This window comes from Podarcis pityusensis (assembly GCF_964106645.2).
Source record: "Podarcis pityusensis genome assembly, chromosome: W".
Taxonomy (NCBI): domain Eukaryota; kingdom Metazoa; phylum Chordata; class Lepidosauria; order Squamata; family Lacertidae; genus Podarcis; species Podarcis pityusensis.
Window position 1 is genome coordinate 14,085,574 of NC_138045.1, and position 22,479 is coordinate 14,108,052.

Genomic DNA, 22,479 nt, shown 5'->3' on the forward strand with positions numbered 1-22,479 from the left:
CTGACAAAGTTTTCCAACTTGTGCATATGGACCTATGTGGCCCAATGCCTGTTGCCAGCATGGGAGGTTCGAGGTATGCACTGTGTCTCTCGGATGACAAAACAAAAGTCACATGGTTTTTTCCTCTCAAAGCAAAAGCAGATACTGCAGAAACAGTTAAAAATTGGGTTCATGCAGTAGAACTTGAATTCGGTACTAGAGTACTTGCTTTTCAGACAGACAGAGGGTTAGAATTTACGGGGTCTGTGTTGCAGAATTTCTTTAAGAAAAAGGGAATTAAGCATCGTCTGTCTACACCTTATTCCCCCCAAGAAGGAGGCGTGGCCGAACGCAAAAACAGGGTTCTGCAAGAGTTGGCAAACTCTGTTGTTTGATTCTAAACTCCCTCAAAGTTACTGGGCGGAAGCCTGGCAGACGGCTACTCATATTCTGAACCGAGTATATAATTCGGTAATTGGTACTACGCCATATTTTGCTTTATACGGGAAGAAGCCCAAAGTTAATTACTTTCGGGTGTTTGGATCTCAAGCCTATGTACTTATCCCAAAAGCGTTAAGGAAAAAGGGAAGTCCAAGGGCTAGGAAACTCATCTTTTGTGGGTACTAACCACACGCCAAATCTTGGAGGTTCGTGAACCCAGATGGGGATACTACAAGAGTGGTCATCAGTAGGAGCGCTGAATTTTGTGAACAATCCGGATGGACTCACTTACATGCTAACCCTGACATTTTGAGAGATGATTTAGGCATTTATGCTGAGAATGAAAGTCCAGAGGGTGGTGAGCCAGAAGGGGATGGTGCACATGGTTCAGATGCAGATTCTGACCAGGCACAAGGTTCTTCTCCTAAGGTAGAAAAGCCAGAATCTAGGAGTGTTCCAACATCGCCAGTCAGTAGGCCTAGCAGACAGCAAAAGCGAAGCAGGTCGCCTGCAACACCAAGCCCAAGGGAGGTATCTAAACGGAGGTCTTTATCCCTAGGGGCGCATCCAGATATAAAGTCTGAAACAGATTCTGACAGCCAACGGTTAGAGGGGGCACAAGAGGAACAATTGCGCAGATCAAAATGTGCCACAAAGGGCAAACCACCAGAGCGGTTTGAGGTGACAAGTGTATACGTAAATATGGCACAGTGTGAGCCAGATAGCTATATAGAGGTACAACAGCTTCCAAGCTCAGAAGCCGTAAAGTGGCAGGAAGCAATGGAAAAGGAGATGGCTTCAATGAAGTATCTCGGTGTGTTTACAAGTACAGAGCTTCCGAAAGGGCAACAAGCTGTAGGTTGTCGATGGGTATATCGTTTAAAGCCCACAACTACTAAGGAGTTGCATTATAAAGCCCGACTAGTTGCAAAAGGATTTTCGCAGCGCAAAGGTGTTCACTATTCTCAAATCTATGCCCCTACTTCAAGATCGGAGTCATTAAGAATGCTTTTAGCCTCTTCAGCTAAGAAGGGAAATAAGCTGTTTCATTTTGATGTCAATGTGGCTTATTTAAATGCAGACTTACAGGAGGAAGTCTATATGACACCACCACCAGGTTTTGAAGGAGACAAGCCAAACCAGGTCTGGCGCCTACACAAATCCATTTATGGGTTGAAACAATCCGCCCGTAATTGGAATTCCTGCTTAAACGATGCTCTAGAGAGCATGGGGTTCAGAAAGAGCGCAGCAGATGTGTGTCTTTATCTAAAAGGCTCGGGATGTGAACAAGAAGCAGTTTTGATATTTGTTGATGATTTATTATACAGTGGAAAGGACGATAAACTTGCACAACAATTTGCCACAAAGCTTGGAGAAAAGTTTCAGATAAAATCACTAGGCACTGTATCTGTTTATCTAGGAGTTAAAATTCAGCAAGATGAAAATGGGAACTATTGGCTCAGCCAAGAAGCTAAGATCCAGCAGTTGCTGGAAAGGTTTAAAATGGACGATTGTGCTGGTGTTAAAACCCCAATGGAGTTAAGTTACACAAAGGATGCTCAAGCCGAGCAACAGGCAGAGTTCAGTAATCCCGGGGTTTACCAGTCAGCGATAGGCAGTCTACTCCACATTGCACAGTGGACTCGGCCCGATATAACATATGCTGTCAACATGCTGTGTAGACAAGCTGAAAAACCATCAATGCATGCTTGGCAAGGAGTAAAAAGAGTTTTAAGGTATCTCCAAACTACCAAAAGGTTTCACTTAAAACTATCAGCAGAGGGCAGCACACAACTTGAATGTTGGGCCGACAGCAGTTGGGCAGATGCTGGACCAGATAGAAAATCAGTGTCAGGAATGGCGATAAAATTTGGAAATGCACTAATTGGTTGGAGATCAAGAAAGCAATCACTTATAGCTTTAAGTTCAACTGAATCTGAGTTCAATGCATTATCAGATGTATGTAGAGAACTGGAATTTTATAAGCAACTGGTACAAGAATTGTTTGGAGAATGTTCCCTACCTATCAGAGTGTGGGAAGACAATCAACCTTGTATTAAACTAGCTAAATCAGGTCAATTCAAGGCACTCACAAAACACTTGGATATCCGTTATCAAAATGTATGCCAAAGTGTAAAACAAGGTTTAATTGAACTAAAGTATTGTCCAAGCAAAGAAAATCTTGCAGACGGTTTTACAAAAGCTTTGAGTCCGCAATCTCATAAATATTTCTGTTCAGGTTTAAATTTGAATTAAGGTTGGTACAGCTCAGTGTTACGAGCAAGAGGGGGTGTTGGTACTAAAGGGTTAAGAGGTAACAAGTCGCTCTAATCACTGAGCAGCTGGAAGTCATTAAGCATCCAGGAATGTGAGTTAGTTTGTATAAATAGTCAGTTCACCCATGTGTTTTTCTTCTTTCCCCCCCTGGACCTGACTTGCAGACTCAGTTTGTGGCCATGGGCGTGTTTGCTAATATGAGTTAAGTTTAGAGTAAAGTTTTTTCTTTATGCCGGAGATAAAAGCATGTGTGCTTTATCGCCAGGGTTTTTTCTTTTGTCAATAAAGTTTTTTTCCCGACTTCCAAAGTGCTTGCTCCAGGATTCTTCATTGAAAGGTACTGACTCTCCTGCCTTCTTCAACCGCTGCACGAAATACTCTGCTGAGATAAGATTTATGGCGTTGGAAGCGCACTGGACGTTTACTTAACATTAAACTAATTAAAGTTTAATGGACAGAGTGCATTGCAGTAGTCCAAGCAGGAGATAACTAGAGCATGCACCACTCTGGCGAGACAGTCCGCGGGCAGGTAGGGTCTCAGCCTGCGTACCAGGTGGAGTTGGTAGACAGCTGCCCTGGATACAGAATTGACCTGCGCCTCCATGGACAGCTGTAAGTCCAACATGACTCCCAGGCTGTGCACCTGGTCCTTCAGGGGCATAGTTACCCTATTCAGGACCAGGGAGTCCTCCACACCAGCCCGCCCCCTGTCCCCCAAAAACAGTACTTCCATATTGTCAGGATTCAACTTCAATCCATTAGCCACCATCCATCCTCCAACCGCCTCCAGGCACTCACACAGGACCTTCACCGCCTTCACTGGTTCTGATTTGAAAGAGAGGTAGAGCTGGGTATCATCTGCATATTGATGGACACCCAGTCCAAACCCCCTGATGATCTCTCCCAGCGGCTTCATATAGATGTTAAAAAGCACGGGGGAGAGGACGGAACCCTGAGGCACCCCACAAGTGAGGGCCCAGGGGTCTGAACACTCATCCCCCACCACCACTTTCTGAACACGGCCCAGGAGGAAGGAGCGAAACCACTGTATAACAGTGCCCCCAGCTCCCAACCCCTCTGGACGGTCCAGAAGGATGTTATGGTCGATTGTATCAAAGGCCGCTGAGAGATCCAGCAGAACTAGGAAACAACTCTCACCTTTGTCCCTATCTCGCCGGAGATCATCAACCAGCGCGACCAAGGCAGTTTCAGTCCCATGATGAGGCCTGAATCCCGATTGGAAGGGATCCAAATGGTCCGCATCCTCCAGGCGTGCCTGGAGTTGTTCAGCAACCACGCGCTCAATCACCTTGCCCAAGAATGGAAGATTTGAGACTGGGCGATAGTTGTGTTGGGATACTGCCAGGGAGATAAAGTCCATCATGGCCCCCAAGCCGTCTGCCGGACGATCCATCGACCTCCCGTAGGCACGCAGCGACATGAGTTTCTAGAAAATATCTTGTACACATTCCAGAGCTCATGCACACTCTATCAGCAATTAGCACAGCCAAAAGTTGCACTCAGGAGAGCATTATTTACAAGTTTATTCAGCGTTGATCAGAACACAGAAAAACGTGACTGCCTGCTTTAGTGTCTGCGACACAGAGAGAAAACGAAAGCAACAGAAAACATAAACATCCTGTGAACAGGAAATACGCAGACTCTGACTCACAAAGCCTGCTCACTTTTAAGGTGGAACGGAAATATCCTAACATCCTCCCCCTTTCCGTGTAACCTGTAGTACCTGTGGTTCAACCCAATTGCAACCTTTGTACATAAACCTTAAGTTGTTCTCTGTTAACAACCTTAGACAACAGATCAGCAGGAATTTCATTTCCTGCCATGTAGGACACCTGAATGAGTCCTTTCTGAATACACTCTCTTGCACGATGTAGCTTAATCTGCAAGTACTTGGTCCTTTGCTTGCAACTCTCCGAGTTCAGCAAAGCCAAACACGATCTATTGTCTTGATACACTTGTACAGGACATTTCACAGAAACTCTGATGTCCTTAAACAGTTGCATCAACCATTCACAATCCATGAGTGAAAATGACAGAGCATTGAGTTCTGCTTCACAGGAACTTAGGCTCACTGTCGTCTGCTTTTTGCACAACCAGTCAAACAGGCAGTGGCTGTACATGTAGCATACCCCAGAAGTGCTTGTACCATCCGTGGTGTCACTTCCAAAACTTGCATCTGCAAAGATTTCAAGACCTCCAGTCTTCTGACTGGTGAACCTCAGCCTGTAGTGCATAGTCCCTTTCAAATAGCGGGCTATGCGCTTCAGAGCTTTCCAATCCTGAACAGTAGGATTGTTGGCATGTCTGCTAAGCAGGTTACAGCTTACAGCTATGTCAGGTCTTGAGCACCTAGCAATGAAATTCAACTTGCCTAGAATGCATCTGTACAGCGTAGTGTCAGAAAACGCTTCAGCAGTACTGTCTACCTGGTAACCTGTCACCATCGGTGTGTCTGCTGGGTTTGCATCAACCAAATTCAACCTGGTTAATACATCAGCAATTTTCTGTGTTTGGTGTACCAGAAAATTACCTGCTTGGTCCCTCTCCACCTGCAGAGAAAGATAGTTGGATACCTCACCAAGATCCTTCATGTCAAAGTGCTCCTTCAGCTGAGCTAGGGTGCTTTGGTACAAAGCCTGATTCTTCCAAAACATCAGAAGATCATCAACAAAACATAAACAATACAGTTTGTTTTGCCCCTCCTCCTTGACAAACACACATGGATCAGCTTTGCCCTGGTGAAAACCTAGAGAAAGCAACGTCTCAGTGAGCTTTGTGTTCCAACACCTGGCACTCTGCTTGAGACCATACAAGGATTTCCGCAGTTTACAGACCATTCCCTTCTGTATCTGCATCCCGTCAGGTGGAAGCATAAACAGCTCCTCCTCCAAAATCCCGTACAAAAAAGCTGTATTAATGTCATGATGGGAAACATGCAGTTTCTCCTCCGCAGCTATCTTGAGCATCAGCCGAATGCTCTCATACTTGACTGTGGGAGAGTAGGTCTCGTGGTAATCCTGTCCTGGTACCTGTGAAAAACCTCTGGCAACCAATCTGGCTTTGTGTCTGACTACCTTGCCATTCTGGTCTGTCTTGGCCTTGAAGACCCATTTGCTGCCAACCAGTCTCATTCCTGGGACTACCGGTACCAGCTCCCAAGTTTGGTTCCTGTTCAAGGAATGAACTTCAGCCTTCATGGCATTAAGCCAAGGCTCAGCATCTTTAGAGGTTAACTCCTGAACCTCTTTGAAGCTTGAAGGTTCCCACACCTTCTCTGAGCTACTAAGAACAGCAGTTGCTGTCTTAGCAAACTCATCAGCAAATCTCTTTGGAGGTCTGCCCTTGGTCGCTCTCTCAGATCTGCGTACTAGACGCAAGTCTTCTGGACTCATCTCCTCCTTCTTAGGAGAAAAGTGACCAATGGTGAACAGTGGTTGTTCCAGTTCATTGTCAGACGCATCAGATGGTCTGACTGAGGCCTTTGCGCTCTTGTAGTCTGCTGTGTCATCACTGTCACTGACACCAGCAGCAGCGCCGCCCACTGAACTGGAATCCGAACTCTGATCATCATCGTCATCATCATCCTCAGCAGCTTCCTCAGCTTTAGCTGCTTCTTTCACATCACCTTCATCCTCCTCTGGGTAACTCTGGAAAATTCCCACATTTTCCCCCCACTTAGGATTGTACTCAACACTCTTTGTGAACTTAATGGACTTAGAGTCAGTCATCCACACCCTGTATGCACCTTTTTCGTACCCCATGAACAAACCATGTGCCCCACGCTTCCCAAGCTTGTTGCTCTGTGGGGTGTGTACCCACATGTCAGAACCAAAGATTCTCATGTGTTTGATGTTGGGTTTCTTACCAAACATCTTCTCATAGGGGGTACAACCAATAGGTGATGACAATCTGCGATTAAAAGTGTAAACAAAATTCGACAGAGCCTCCCCCCAAAACCTATCAGGGAGGTTGGCATCATGCAACAATGTTTTCATTCCTTGCAGCAACGTTTGATTTGCTCGCTCCGCAAGCCCATTCATCCATGGCGATCTAGGTGTTGACAAGTCATGCTGGATTCCCTTCTCAGTCAGGAAAGCTTCAAACTGCTGAGAAGTGAACTCCCCGCCTCGATCAGTAAAGAGACAGCCAATGCGTTTACCATGAACATTCTCCAACCAAGCACAGAATGCCTTGAACTTAGGAAACGCTTGCGATTTCTGCTCGAGCATAAACACATGAATGTACCTGGAAAAAGAATCAATTAGAACCATGAAGTACCTTGCTCCACACAAAGAGGGCGCAAGTGGACCAACCAGGTCTGCGTGCACTAGCTGGTAGGGTTTGGAAGCCTGCCTGCTAGACTCCTTACCTTTTGGAGCAACCTTCACCTTGTTCTCTGCACAAGATACACATTTCATGTGAAACTTACAGGGTTTGATGTTCAAACCCTCAACCATCTCTGGCATCTTGGCCAGTGCCTTCCAAGAGAGGTGAGAAAACCTTCGATGTGCATCGTGAATGCATCCTGCATGAAGAACTTTGTTAGTTTGTGCAACACAACAAGAATCAACATTAGACACAACAGCAGCACTGTCGTCATAAGTTATACAGAACAAGCCATCCATAAACTTTGCATGCAAAATGTTCTCTTTGCCTTTTCTGATGACACAGACGCTCCTCTTGAAGGAAATCTCAAAACCACGCCCAGTAAGCTGTGGGACACTGAGCAAATTGTCTGCAGCACCTGGAACATAAAGTACATCTTTGATGGTAGTGTGCAGACTTGCCAGTTTCACAGTCCCTTCTCCTGCAATCCTCAACGTCTTTCCATCAGCCAGGTGGATCTCACCTTCTTGAGGTTTGAAGGAGATAAATAGGTGGCGGTCTTTTGAGACATGGCGGGTACAGCCTGAATCAACAACAAACCTGGCTTTGGCCTTCGGAGCAGTCTTTGCAGCAAGCAAAACCTTGTTTTCCACCGGCGTGGGTTTTTGCAGCTTGCCCCCCTGCTCCTGGCCATCAGACTTGCCTTTAGCCTTTGGTGAAGCTGTGCCAGCAAACAAAACCTTGTTTTCCACTGGCGTGGGCTTTTGCAGCTTGCCCCCCTGCTCCTGGCCATCAGACTTGCCTTTAGCCTTTGGTGAAGTTGTGCCAGCAAACAAAACTTTGTTTCCTCTGGCGTGGGCTCTTCACCCTCCCTCTGCTTCTGGCCATCTGCAGGCGTCTGCCTCTGTTTACCTTTGCCCTTCCGGCCTCTGCAAAGGCGATGACCTTGGTTCCCATGAGAAACAGAGCTCTCAGCTGCCGACTCCTTGGCTCCCCCTGGAGGCTGGAATGCTGCCTGGGATGACGTGACAGTCAGCTCCCCCTGCAGCTTGCAACCGGTGCCCTCAGCATCCCTGCATTCACTCGCATTCTGGGAAACAGCCAGGACCTCCGATGCAGTCAAACTCTGGGCTGGGATGACTGGCAAATGGGCTATCTTCAAAGCATGCCACATCTTTCGTGCAGTCACATTGCCAGCAAGCGTTTTTATTTCCTCCAGAGAGACGGACAAGACGATTACGTCTATCGCCCTCGAATTTTCGGCCTTCCATCTATCTGTCAGAGGAACTGGAGGGGCCTCACACACAGTATGCCACACTCCAAACTGACACAGCAAACTCTCACACCATTTTGCCCAGGTCTGATAGTTGTGCCGATTTAACTTTGGGCACTCAGCAGCCTCAGAAGCTTGGAAAAACTCCATTCCAGGTTTCTACTTGAGCCGTGAATCTTATTCACTTCAGAGACGTCTTATCTCAGCAGCTCATTAATCACGAAGCCTTTGGCGTGTCTCCCAGATCCATTAATCTGCCGGAGTTCAAAGGCCCTTGCCTCGGCAAACAGAAAAGCCTCACTTTCGCTTTTCTTCCACATACCTTTCAGCAGTCTGTCGCAGTCTTACTCTCCTGTAAGTGCTGTGAATCTGGGCCCGAAACCTATTGTTGGGATACTGCCAGGGAGATAAAGTCCATCATGGCCCCCAAGCCGTCTGCCGGACGATCCATCGACCTCCCGTAGGCACGCAGCGACACGAGTTTCTAGAAAATATCTTGTACACATTCCAGAGCTCATGCACACTCTATCAGCAATTAGCACAGCCAAAAGTTGCACCCAGGAGAGCATTATTTACAAGTTTATTCAGTGTTGATCAGAACACAGAAAAACGTGACTGCCTGCTTTAGTGTCTGCGACACAGAGAGAAAACGAAAGCAACAGAAAACATAAACATCCTGTGAACAGGAAATACGCAGACTCTGACTCACAAAGCCTGCTCCCTTTTAAGGTGGAACGGAAATATCCTAACAAGTTGGCCATACTGGCCGGGTCTAAAGATGGTTTTTTAAGAAGCGGTTTAATGACCGCCTCTTTCAGCGGATCTGGGAATGTTACCTCACAGAGGGTAGCATTCACCACCCCGCAGAGCCCATCACCCAGTCCTTCCCGGCTTGCTTTTATTAGCCAGGATGGGCAAGGATCAAGGAGACAGGTGGTTGGTTTCACGCGTCCAAGCAGCCTGTCCACATCCTCGGGGGTAACAGATTGAAACTGATTCCATGCAACTTGACCAGACAGGGCTCTAGCACTCTCCTGCCCCAGCCCTGCTCCCACGGTGGTGTCTAGCTCCTTCCGAATATGAGTGATTTTATCTGCAAAAAAACTTTGCAAAATCGTTGCAGGAGATCTTGGGGTCTTTACAAGGCCCTGGTGGTAAAGGTGGTTCCGTTAAATTGCGGACCACCTGAAAGAGTCTCCGGCTACTATTTTCTGCAGATGCAATAGAGGCGGTGAAGAAGGTCTTCTTCGCCGTCACTATCGCCACTTGGTAGGCTCGACGTTGAGCTCTAACCTGTGTCCGGTCAGATTCGGAGTGAGTTTTCTGCCACCGACGCTCTAGCCGTCTCAGCGATTGTTTCATCGCCCTCAGCTCCGAAGAAAACCATGGGGCTGTCCGGGCTCCATGCAGTCGGAGAGGGCGCTTCGGAGCCAGACAGTCGATAGCCCTGGTTAACTCCGCATTCCAGCGGGCCACCAGGGAATCAGCTGAAAGGCCATCAAAATGGGATAAAGCATCCCCTACCACTCTCTGGAAACCATTTGGCTCCATTAAGTGGCGGGGGCGGACCATCCGAATTGGTCCCACCTACCTGCAGAGGGGAAGGGTCACGGAGAAGTCCAGTTGCACCAGGAAGTCATCTGACCATGGCACTTCTTTTGTTTCACTTTTACTTAGTGTCAGATCACCCACGTCACTAGAGGTGAACACCAGGTCTAAGGCATGTCCATGACTATGAGTTGGGCCAAACTTATTCAGGGACAGCCCCATGGAGGCCATGCTTTCCACGAAGTCCCGAGCGGCCCCTTGTAAGGTTGTGTTGGCATGGATGTTAAAATCCCCTAGGACAACCAGACTAGGTGTCTCCAGGAGAACATCCGCCACGACCTGAAGCAGCTCGGACAGGGAATCCTTGGTGCAGCGGGGAGGTCGGTACACCAAAAGGAATCCTGTACTGCCCCTATTGCCCAACTTCCAGAACATGCACTCAGAAAACTGGGTCTTCCCAGTAGGACGCCTGATGCAAGCTAATGACTTCCTAAAAATCACTGCAAACCCCCTCCCCGCCCACATGACCTGGGTTGCTGTGCGTAAGAGAAACCTGGTGGGCAAGCAGCGGCAAGGACAGGCCCATCTGCTTCCTCCAACCAGGTCTCTGTCACACATGCCAGGTCAAATCCTCCATCCACAATCAGGTCGTGGATGGCAGTGGTTTTACTCATCATTGACCTGGCATTACACAGCAACACCTTCAGGTCATGTGGGTTTCCCCTGTTGATTCCAGTATCCATCCGGTCAAGGCCAGACCCAGAGGCAGGGATAGTCTTCAAACAATGACTAAACCTGCCTCCTCGGTAATGACATGGTCTGGGCTTAGCGTAACTCCTTCTCCTGCCCATGATCACCGAGATCGGATGTCCCAGTGCTCCCCCCCCCCCGTGGAACTTGTCCCAGCCATCGTGTTGGCTGGGGCCCCACTCCCAGGCAGCCCTAATCCCGCCCCTTAAAAACAAAACACAAACTATACAGAACCAATAAAACAACAAAAAACAAAAACAGAACAATTATACTAAAATTAATCCCCAATCAAATATCCATCCCACCCACCCCAACAAAGGAAAAAAGGAAAAAAAGAAATAAAAATTTAAATTGCCACCGACTGCTTGAGGACATTTTAAAACACATTAACCACCTGGAACAGGGAAGCAATGGCAGAACACTTCCCACACTTCCCCAAAAGTTTGTTCCAAATAAGGGCCTGGGCCACGCCCCCTGGGCCAGTTGGAAAAGGCCCTGGAAGAGTGAGGGCCTGGGCCACGCCCCCTGGGCCAGTTGGAAAAGGCCCTGGAAGGGAGCAGGCCCTGCAGTCCTCACCCAGCCGATGGTCCGAGGCCTCACCGCAGCAGGACTCCCTTTATAGCTGGGAGAGAGGGCCCGGGCCATGCCCCCTGGGCCAGTTGGAAAAGGCCCTGGAAGGGAGCAGGCCCTGCAGTCCTCCCCACAGCCGATAATAAATGTTGATAATTTTCTGTTTAAGTGACATTATAGTCCAAAGGCTATTCATGTGTGCTAAAACTCAGTCTTAAGTTTTTTCTTTTAAAGAAAATCGTTTAACCACATCAGTTAACCAACATGGATACATATAAATAATAATAATAAAAATAAATTTTTATTTATATCCCGCCCTCCCCAGCCGAAGCCGGGCTCAGGGCGGCTAACAACAATAAAATAATACAACATTCTAAAATCATTTCATTATAAAATTAATTCAAATCAAATTGATGGCAACCATTGGGCTAGAGATTGCCAAAGGAGGGAGTCAGGCTGTGCCCTGGCCAAAGGCCTGGTGGAACAGCTCCGTCTTGCAGGCCCTGCGGAAAGATGTCAAGTCACGCAGGGCCCCTGTCTCTTGTGACAGAGCGTTCCACCAGATCGGAGCCATAGCCGAAAAAGCCCTGGCTCTGGTTGAGGCCAGCCTAACCTCTCTGTGGCCTGGGACCTCCAAGATGTTTTTGTTTGAAGACCGCAAGTTCCTCTGTGGGACATACCAGGAGAGGCGGTCCCGTAGGTACGAGGGTCCTAGGCCGTATAGGGCTTTAAAGGTTAAAACCAGACCTTAAACCTGATCCTGTACTCCATCGGGAGCCAGTGCAGCTGGTATAGCACCGGGTGAATGTGATCTCGCAGCGAGGACCCCGTAAGGAGTCTTGCCGCGGCATTCTGCACCCGCTGGAGTTTCTGGGTCAGTCTCAAGGGCAGCCCCACGTAGAGCGAGTTACAATAATCCAGTCTGGAGGTGACCATTGCGTGGATCAAAGTGGCTAGGTCAGGGCGAGAGAGGTAAGGAGCCAACTGCTTAGCTTGGCGGAGATGAAAAAATGCCGCCTTTGTTATAGCTGCAATCTGCGCCTCCATGGAAAGGGAGGTGTTGAAGATTACACCCAAGCTCTTAACGGACGGTGCTGGCACTAATTGCGCCCCCGCAAGAGATGGGTCCCTTCCCAGCCAAAGGACCTCTGCCTTTGAAGGATTTAACTTCAACCGGCTCCCACGTAACCATCCAGCCACAGCTTCCAGACATCTGGTCAGTGTGTCTGGGGCCGAGTCAGGATGGCCATCCATCAACAGATAGAGTTGGATGTCATCAGCATACTGATGGCAGCCCAACCCAAAACTCCAGACAAGCTGGGCGAGGGGTCGCATAAAGATGTTAAGAAGAAGAAGAAGAGTTTGGATTTGATATCCCGCCTTTCACTCCCTTTAAGGAGTCTCAAAGCGGCTAACATTCTCCTTTCCCTTCCTCCCCCACAACAAACACTCTGTGAGGTGAGTGGGGCTGAGAGACTTCAAAGAAGTGTGACTGGCCCAAGGTCACCCAGCAGCTGCATGTGGAGGAGCGGAGACGCGAACCCGGTTCCCCAGATTACGAGACTACCGCTCTTAACCACTACACCAAAAGCATCAGGGAGAGTATCGCACCCTGAGGCACTCCACACACCAAGGAGTGGCGCGATGACAGTTCCCCTCCAAGCACCACCCTCTGTCCCCGACCAGAGAGAAACGAGTGCAGCCATTGAAGGACTGTGCCCTGGATCCCCATGTCGGCAAGGCGGTGGTCCAGGAGTTCGTGATCGACCATGTCGAAGGCTGCTGACAGGTCTAGAAGAATCAGCAGCTCCGACCCGCCTTGATCCAGCTGCCTGCGGAGATCATCTGTTAGGGCGACCAGAGCCGTCTAGGTCCCATGACCAGCGCGGAAGCCGGACTGGAATGGATCCAGAGCTGATGTTTCATCCAGAAACCCACCAAGCTGTTCAGCAACCGCTCTCTCAATCACCTTACCCAGGAACGGAAGATTCGAAACCAGGCGGTAATTGGATAAATCTAAATGATCTAATGATGTTTTCTTTAAGAGCAGGCGCACCACTGCCTCCTTCAGTTCCCCTGGGAATGTCCCGGTGCCAAGGGAGAAATTGATAATATCCCCTAGGGGGGTCCGCACCTCGTCTGGACATGCTTTAATCAGCCAGGACGGGCACGTGTCAAGAGGACAGGTGGTGGGCTTTCCAGCTCGGAGGAGTCTGTCCACATCGGCTGGGGATATCCGGTCAAAGTGGTCCAATATTGGATCCGAGGACAGTCAAGGGGCCTCCAGTTCTGTTATTGTATCCAAATTGGCAGGGAGGTCACGGTCACGGTGGAGCAACAGGACCTTCTCCGCAAAAAAGCTCGCAAATGCCTCACAGCTGTGTATCAAATTATTATTTAAATTTGGCTGTCCCTCCAGGGATGTTAAAGACCTAATTATACTAAATAATTGCTCCGGGCGAGAGCTAGCGGATGCAATGGAGGCCAAGAAGTAAGACTTCTTAGCGGCCTTCACTGCCATCTCGTAGGTTTTCATAAAAACCCTGTAAGATGTTCTTGAGGCTCCATTGCGGGCACCCTGCCACACTCGCTCTAGCCGTCTGAGGTTCCGCTTCCGGAACCCGGTTTCTGCGGGGTCGCAGAGGGCGCTTAGGTGCGCTCTCATCAATGGCTGCCAGGAGCTGGGTATTCCAGCCCTCAAGAAGCTCAGTCAATGAGTCACCAGGGGGAGCAAGGTCCCACAAGGCTTGACGGAATCTATAAGGGTCCATCAGCCTCTGCAGGCGAGCCCAAATCGGCTCGCCACCTAAGCAGGGTTGGGGTGGAAAATCAATCCTGGCTTTCAGAGCGTAGTGATCAGACCATGGCACCTTAATTAAAGGAGACATGATCACATCTATACCTACACCAAAGATCAAATCCAGCATGTGGCCTGCTTGATGTGTGGGGCCCGAAACAAACTGGGAGAGCCCTAGTGTTGCCATGGAAGACACCAGGTCCAGAGCCTGTGAGGATGGAGTGGCATCAGCATGGATGTTGAAGTCCCCCAATACCAATAGGTTAGGAAACTCCAAGGCCCAGCCGGCCACTGCCTCCAGTAGGCCTGACAAGGTGGCTGCTGGTGCGCTACGTGGCCGGTACACCAGCCAGACAGCCAAGCTCTCCTCACACTAGGCCAACACATTCAATGCTGGGGATCGATTGCGATGGTAGAGCCCTGAAAGAACAATCTTCCCGGATTAATAATGCCACCCCTCTATCCCCCCCCAGGCCCACAGTCCGCGACTGGTGGAGGACGGAGAAACCCGGGGGCGCCATCTCTCGTAAGTTAACTATTTCCCCTTCGCACACCCAGGTCTCCATCACACAAGCCAGGTCGACCCCCTGCAAGGTAAAGAAATCTTGCAGGGTGGCGGTTTTGTTGCCTATAGACCTGGCATTGCACAGCACCAGTGACGGAGGTGAGTGTCAGCATCGCCCTAGAGCCAGTGCCACCAACTGGACTCATCCACTTCAGCCCCGACTGGGCTAGGCGAGCTGGGTAGCACTTCCAGAGACCACCTTCTGCACAGGAACAGGTCAAAGTGCTGTGGACTCACAGCTTAGAGTTGTGAGCACCAGATTCACTTCCACAAGAAGACAGTAGTCACACAGCAGAGTACAGCAGACTCTAGCAGAGTATATAAACAACTCGGAGAGCAGCTCTGTAGAATATCTTCTTTATTCTATCTACAACTATTATACAACTATATACAGAGCTTAATAGGTCTAAGCATAAATGAATGCTGCACTGCACTGAGTGTCTGCAGCTGCTCTTAGCAGCAACCTTATCTCTACACACGATCTCTAACACTCAGTCTCTCTCTCTCTCTCTCCCCGACACTGACTGACTGACTGACTGACTCGGTGCTGGAGCAGAATAAGTAGAGAGCAGAACACGCCTCCTCCTCTCTGGAGAATCAGCAGACTCCTCAGGAGATTCTTGGATATGGGAGGGGTGAAATCTCCTCAGTGAGTAATCCTTGCTCACCCTACCCTCGTCCCTCGGGATGGGGCGCAGATTGGAAGGGGTACGAGCATATCCGTATCTCGATCCCCTTCGCCTATGACATCTGCCCCCACCGCCATACCTCCCTCGCCCCTCCACGGTAGCAATCCCAAGCCTCATACTAGCCTCTATTGATGGCAATTGATGTTATTCTTTCCCAGCCTAGTTGTTCTGCTTATAGTATCAACAACTCGATAACTCTAATTAGTCGAGTAGAACAAGCCAGCTAAACATCAGCTACCTCTCTGATTATATGAAACTATTATATTCTTTGTCAGCCTACTATTATAATATTAGACAAACCAATTAATTAAATTAAAAAATAAACCCCAAAACATTCCACAGCTAAACAGAACTACCATATAACGTACATAAAGAAAGAAAAAACACCTAAATAACAGGAGAACAACAATCAAGCATCTAACAGTAAGCAAGCAAAAACTTAAATATTATCATGAAACAATGGACAAATATTATCATGAAACAAAGGACTAAAACAAATGGCAAAGGAAGGGGGGAGGGGGAAAAGGGGGGGAAATGGTTCTTGTAGCAGACGAAGTTCTTGTAGCAACACAAAGTTCTTGTAGCATCATGTGTCAGCTCGAGTCTGCTCGAATGATCTCTGAATCTGCCAACCTGAACAACCAGGCGACATCGGGGCATGGGCAGAGGAAGGCGGGGCAGGCTCAGTAAATGCCTGTTCGATGTCAATGCCATGCCCGATGGTCTCAGGGGGCCCTCCTCTTGCTGTTGCGCTAGCATTTGTAGTGGCAGAGAAGGTGTTCCTCTTGGCATCAGGAGTCCTCTGGTTTCCCCCACAGCTGGTGTTCTCAGGGCCACAGGATGATACCTCTCCTCTGCTGCAACCAGCTGCCAGCCCTGTGGCTTAAGAGTCTCTGGCTTCTTGAGGGTGGAAACCCCCCCCCCCCCGGCTTCCCTAGATGCCTTTCAATTGAGTCATCTGCAGAGCAATATATCTTGACCCAGGCTCCATGCCGAGCACTCAACCAGTGTGTCTCAGTCCAGGAGCACCGCTGGCATGCAAGACAGCCGGACCCACAGCTGGGAGGACAGAGCAGGCACACAGCACAGTTGGACCCACAAGCCAAGAGGGCAGAGGCAAGCCCAAACGGAACACTCCTGCAACACAGCTCCACCTCCCTTAGTTCATTTAAAATGCCGAGTCAAAGCCTGAGTCAGAGTCAGTTCCCTTCTAATCATATTCAGCAAAACCTCCAGGACCGATATAAAAAGCAATGGGGAAATTGGGCAACCTTGTCTTGTCCCTTTTTCTATCCTAAATTCTTCCGTCACCACATTATTTACAATTAGTTTAGCCTTTTGTAGGAGTAGGAGCCCCCAACATCTAATTGAGGAGCTCTAACAGGTGCGTCTTACCCCAGCGCCATCTTGATTAAACTTGTTATATGCTATCATGTTATTGTTTTAGTGAAATTAATTGTTTAAATTGTTATGAAGGAAATGATTATTTTTATCCTTCCAATCTAGTACAGCACAAAAGTTGTCCAAATAGAAGCAGTTAACTTATTAAACCACACAATAATTTCATAATTATCTTTCAATGTATTTCTAATAGTTTAACCACATCAGTTAACAAATATGGATCCATATGCTACCATGTTATTGTTTTAGCGAAATAAATGGTTTAAATTGTTACAAAGGAAATTTTCAGGGAACTGCCATCAGCTCAGAGGCGAGAGGTGGAAGGGCAGTTGGGTTACAGGGAGCATCCAAAGATCGTGAGAAGCAGCACTTCCTCTGTGGAGGAGGGAAGATACACCTCCAGTGGGGAAGGGATGCAGGGCCCTAGAAGGGATGCAGGGCTCAGAGTATGCAAGGGACAGCCAGAGCACTGAGCCTGAAATAAGCAGGGGGGGGAGGCAGGTCCCCCTCTGCCCACGCCCTCTCTGAGCAGTCGGTTTACGCGCAGAGAGGGGAGGCGTAGGATGGGGGTCAAGAGACTATTCTGCTGGGGAAAGTTTAAGGACCGCCCACTCCCAGATTCTGCTAGTGACTGAGCAAAACATGGAATTGAGACGTTCTGCACTGTGAATGTTTTTGCATCGATAATAAAGACTTTGAAAAGACCAGTGGGGGTCTTGCCTGTTCGCTCTCAAGCAACCACACCGGCACACATAACAGAAATGATTATTTTTCTCCTTCCAATCAAGTACAGTGGACGCTCAGGTTCTGAACGTGATCCGTGCAGGATGCACATTCGCAACCCGCAGTGTTTGCAACCCGCAGCAGCGCATCTGTGCACGCGCGGGTTGCGATTCGGTGCTTATGCGCAAAGCGCAATTTAGCGTTTTTGCGCATGCGCAACCGCTGAAACCTGGAAGTAACCCGTTCTGGTACTTCCGGATTTTGGTGGGTCCGTAACCCAAAAAAACGCAACCTGAAGCGTCTTGAACCCGAAGTATGACTGTACAGCAGAAAAGTTGTCCAAACAGAAACCGTTAACTTATTAAACCTCACCATCATTTCATCATTATCCGTCAATGTATTTCTAAGAGTAGAACCAAATCAGTCATTTTGATAGAACTGTAAAAAATTATTCCTCCGAAAAGGAAACCTTCCTCTGGTTGTCAATATGAAGAGGATGCCAGCAAGGTTGAACCTTTCTGTTAAAAAAAATGATTTAAATTACGGTAAGTCTTACTGACTAGTGATTTAAATCGGGATTTAAATTGATTGGATTTCAATCAAATCCACCCTGGTCTTTATACCTTTATAAGGCTTGAACTGGAGGTCTTCTACCTCCATTGCATGTACCGTTCCACAGAGCTATGGGAACTCCTACATCAACTCGAGGGGTTGTGCTAATTGGGCTCTTGTTCTTTACTGAATTGAAGGTGAGGATCACCTTACTCTACCTTCAGGATCTCCTCCTCCTTCTTTTTCTCCTCCTTCTTTTTATTTTTCTCCCCCTCCTCCCCCCCTCCTCTCTTTGGCGATCCCTTGTAGCCAAGTCAGATTGTCTTCCATAAACACAGTTTTAACAGTGAGTCTGCAAGTGACTGTGCAGGCCAATTCTGGATCCGCATGTCCTTCCACAGTGGGGACATTGGTTTCCAGACGGGAGTCGATACCGGTGAGGCTTCCTTCCTCTTCACCCGTTTCTCCCTTGCGTCCTGAGTTCGAGTGTCTCCAAAGCCCAGGACACCTTTGGTCAAGGCTGTTCTCCCATTGGAGCGCTCACCGGCCAGTGTTTCCCAGTTGTCGGTGTTATACTACGTTTTTTCAGCTTTGCCTTGAAATCTTTCAACCTCTTTTGTGGACCACCAGCACGACGCTTTCCATTCTTAAATTCGGAATAGAGGAGTTGCTTTGGAAGATGATACGCAACACGACTGGTCAAAAGTTGAGGTTGAAGAATCATTGCTTCAACACTGGCAATCTTTGCTTCTTCCAGTACGCTGGCATTAGTTCGCCTGCATTCCCGAGTGATATGTAAAAATTTCCAGAGACACCTTTGATCAGGGGTGCCCAAACTTTTTTCAAATAGGGCCAGATTTGATGAAGTGAACATGCGTGAGGACCAACCAAAGTTGTTGAGCTTTTTTTAGGATTTTACCCCATGACATATATACTGCCACAGGTCCACCAAAACTTTGGTCATACCTGCCTCTGATGGAGACTTTGGAGGAGTTGGCGATGGCGTTGATAAGTGGTCCATGTTTCACAAGCATACAGTAAGGTTGGTAGTAAAATAGCTTTGTAAACGAGCATTTTGGTTTCCCTCCAAATGTATTGACCCTGAATTTCTGGCACTACTGGGGATCCGATTTCATGGGAGGCACAAACAAACACATATATAATGTTTTTATTGGTTTCTGCACTTGTTTTCCAAACACAACATCCCATCTGATACAAAATAGCTAACTTTTGGCTTTCACTGCCTAGGCAGGAAACAGGACTTAATACAGGGAACGCTTTTCAGAGGATAAGGCGGTTGCGCCGACAACTGGCTCCATTCATTCCGACCCCTTCTTTTTCCAGATGCAAGTAGCAAAACCGCTCCGGCGACCACAACAGCTGAAGACGCAGCGAGGATCTTGGCCGAGAAGCACCATCTTGTGAGGGAGCAGAGGGAGCACGAAGACCAGGAGAGAGCTCAAAGAGAAGAGGAGGAAAGGTACTGTATTTTTAAATATTTATAATAATTTTTATTGGTTTTTCCAAATATTTTCCATTGAAACATCCATCTATTATACAAAATATAAAACCATTTGGCTATTTCAGCCTAAGACTTCCCTCCTCCTCGACTAATGGTTTTCCAAATTAATCTCTAATATATATATATTTATATTTATAATTTTATTGGTTTTTCAAAATTTTCCATCATAACAACTTTCCTATAAATTAAATATAGAAACGTTTGGCTGATAAGCCTAGAACTTCCCTCCTTGACTAATGACCGCTCCCCGCTTAAAACGGGGGACGCCCTTTGCGTGGACGCGCAGCCCCTAGATCTGGAGCAGCTCCATCAGCATAGGCTTGGCTTGCCTTCCCTCAGGTGGGATACCTGGAGGTCTCCGCCTACCTCAGTCAGTTGTCCAATCCCACCTGGGGGAAGCATTGCCAAGGAGACCAGGCCAGGTAGGGGAGGGATTACCTGCTCACACAATAGAGGGAGGATCTTACCTGGGAATCCTCACTTGGCTCCAGAGCTTCTCCCACCCTACCCACCCTCAGTTAATGTCTTATTTTGCAGGTTAACTTTTCTTCACAGGTTTTGCAGGTTAACTTTTCTTCACAGGTATGCGGGCGTTGCTACGTCAAGGTTGCTGTTAAAGGGCCGGAAAGGAATTTCCCTGCATTGGCAGGTTTCGCCTTTCCCGTAGCAAAACGTCACAACTTTGGCAGTATCAGGCCTTGGGCGGAATCCTTTAGTCCATCTTCCTCTGCGGCGGCGATACCAGGGTTCCCCGTTAAAGGGGTTTCTGAAGGGAGGCTTTGACCGTACGCCGAAAGGTCGTCATTGCTCTCCCCTGCAGCGGCGGCGTAACAGGGGCGGCTATCTCTGCTTGAACATATGTTCTCCAGAGCCGGCCCATCCCCCCCACACACACTGGATAACCCTGATGCTCCCTAGGTCCCCGGCTGGGGACTGGGGAGGGAGAATGCCCAATGCCTGAGCCAAGGTCTACCCACATTTGAAATTTAATAAAGTTGTGGCCAATTTAATCCCATAGCACGTTGTCTTGAGTCGTTATTCCACATGACGGGGGGGGGGGGGGACCGCTCGGGATCTGGGGACTCCGCCTGTCCACGCAATGGTTTTCCAACTCAATCTCTGGTATGCATTTTGTTCTTATTAATATTACTGTTAAATCATAATCTTAAAAAACAATTTGTGAATTGCATTAAGTAATAAATGATAATTTAACCTACAAAGCTTCTTGTAACCCTACTAGTGATGTCAATTGTTTACAGTTGTCTTTTAAATACAACATAAATTTATTCCAGTCTTTCAAGAAATTCTGGTCCTGCCAGTTCCGAATTTTCCCAGTCAATTTCACCAATTCAGCATAGTCCATTAATTTCATCTGCCTCTCTTCTTTCGTTGGGATCTCTTCTTGCTTTCATCGTTAGGCTAGTAATCTTGCTGTGGTTGTAGCATCTAAAAACAATGTTTTATCTTGTCTAGGTATGAAAGGTATTGTATTTTTCCCTGTATAAGACTATATTCCCCTCCCCAAGCTTAAAATGGGGGGGGGGTTGTCCTATACATGGAATGTTGCCATTATTTCTTTCTTTATTTTGGGCTCAAAAAAGAGGGGTCATCTTATACATGGGGGCGTCTTATACATGGGGAAATGCGGTAAATCAATAAGGGGCAGTCATTCAATCCATCCGTAATATTAGCTATTCTGCTTTCATATTGCCATTCCGTTGCTGTTAAGTTGTGAATAGCGTGTCTAAAAATGTAAATACCTCTGGTCATCTGTGCTTTTGGTGACTAAGGTGGGCTGCCTTGGAAAGTCAGAAGGACACCCAGTGCCGGATTTACGTATAAGCTCAACAAGCTCTAGTTTAGGGCCCCAGTCTCTTGGAGGCCCCCAAAAAATTTTAAAAGGGGAAAAAACCTCTGGATGTACATTTCCAAAATAGAAGATAAAAAACAAATAAAATAAAACTGACCGACAGCAACAGTGTTTTGTGTTGTGTAGGCTCCTATTTGTTATGTGCAAATGGCTTTAGAGACCTATTAGGTCCCTAAATTACCATATAGTAGGAGTCAGCAAACTTTTTCAGCAGGGGGCCGGTCCACTGTCCCTCAGACCTTGTGGGGGGCCAGACTATATTTTCCAATGGATCTTAATTTTCATTTTAGGTTTCTTAAGTGCATGCCAAGCTCCATTTTAAAATCTATACACCAGTCAAGTGTGTTGGGACCTCTTACTGCAATAATCCCCAATGGTGGACGAAAACCTTCATGTTGTTTCATCTTGGGGGGGGGGCGTTTTAGTGATTCCTGCCCCTACTTGATAATAATAATGATGATGATAATTTATTATTTCTACCCCGCCCATCTGGCCGGGTTTCCCCAGCCACTCTGGGCGGCTTCTGACAGGAGATTAAAAATACATTTACTATTATTATTATTATTATTATTATTATTATTATTATTATTATTACAAGCAATCCTCAGGTTAATAATAATAATGTCAGGGCTGCCTCAAGTCTCAGCTCACAAAAGACCAACGCCTTTCTTTTCTTATATACAAAAGTGTTTATTGCAGTTCATTGTTTGCTTCAGATCCGAGGCGCGCAGCCCTACGTCTGCTAGGCTTAGACCGCTGAAGTCCCTTCTGAATCTGTCCCTGCCCTGCACCAGTTTAAGAGGCTTGCGCTGCTCCACCTCTTTCTCTCTTTCCTTTTCCGCAGGGTCTTTCTGCCCGCTGGGGTTTCGCCCCTCCTGGATTCCTCCGACGCGGAATCAGACTGCTCTTGCCCCCTCCTGCGGGCTTTGGGACCTGGCCCCTCCTCCGGGCTCCCTGTACTTCCGCGCGCCTCTACATTTGAACTTGGCGCGCGCCCCCAACCTCTAACTTTCCTTTTGACAGCTACGCTACTCCCTTCACTACTCCCCTCCCCTTCCGGGAGGGTGGCTTGCTCCGACCTCCCTCCTTTCTCTACTGCCGGAGCCGCCTCCCCTGATACACTGGAACCTCCACCCCCTTCGCTGCACTCTGGCGGGGAGGCTGGTCCTGACGCC

At 47.9% G+C, this 22,479-nt stretch overlaps 1 protein-coding gene across 1 annotated transcript in view; it reads left to right on the forward strand.

The window, feature by feature from the left end:
* LOC308467631 (uncharacterized protein) overlaps nt 1-21,276 on the forward strand; it is a gene marked incomplete at both ends in the record, with an annotated part of 178,229 nt that extends 156,953 nt beyond the window's left edge. The window contains 2 exons of the mRNA XM_080989367.1: nt 19,257-19,392; nt 21,225-21,276. Coding sequence (XP_080845493.1) covers nt 19,257-19,392; nt 21,225-21,276 — 188 coding nt within the window. The remainder of the gene's footprint in view (nt 1-19,256; nt 19,393-21,224) is intronic.
* Between the last annotated feature and the right edge of the window lie 1,203 nt (nt 21,277-22,479).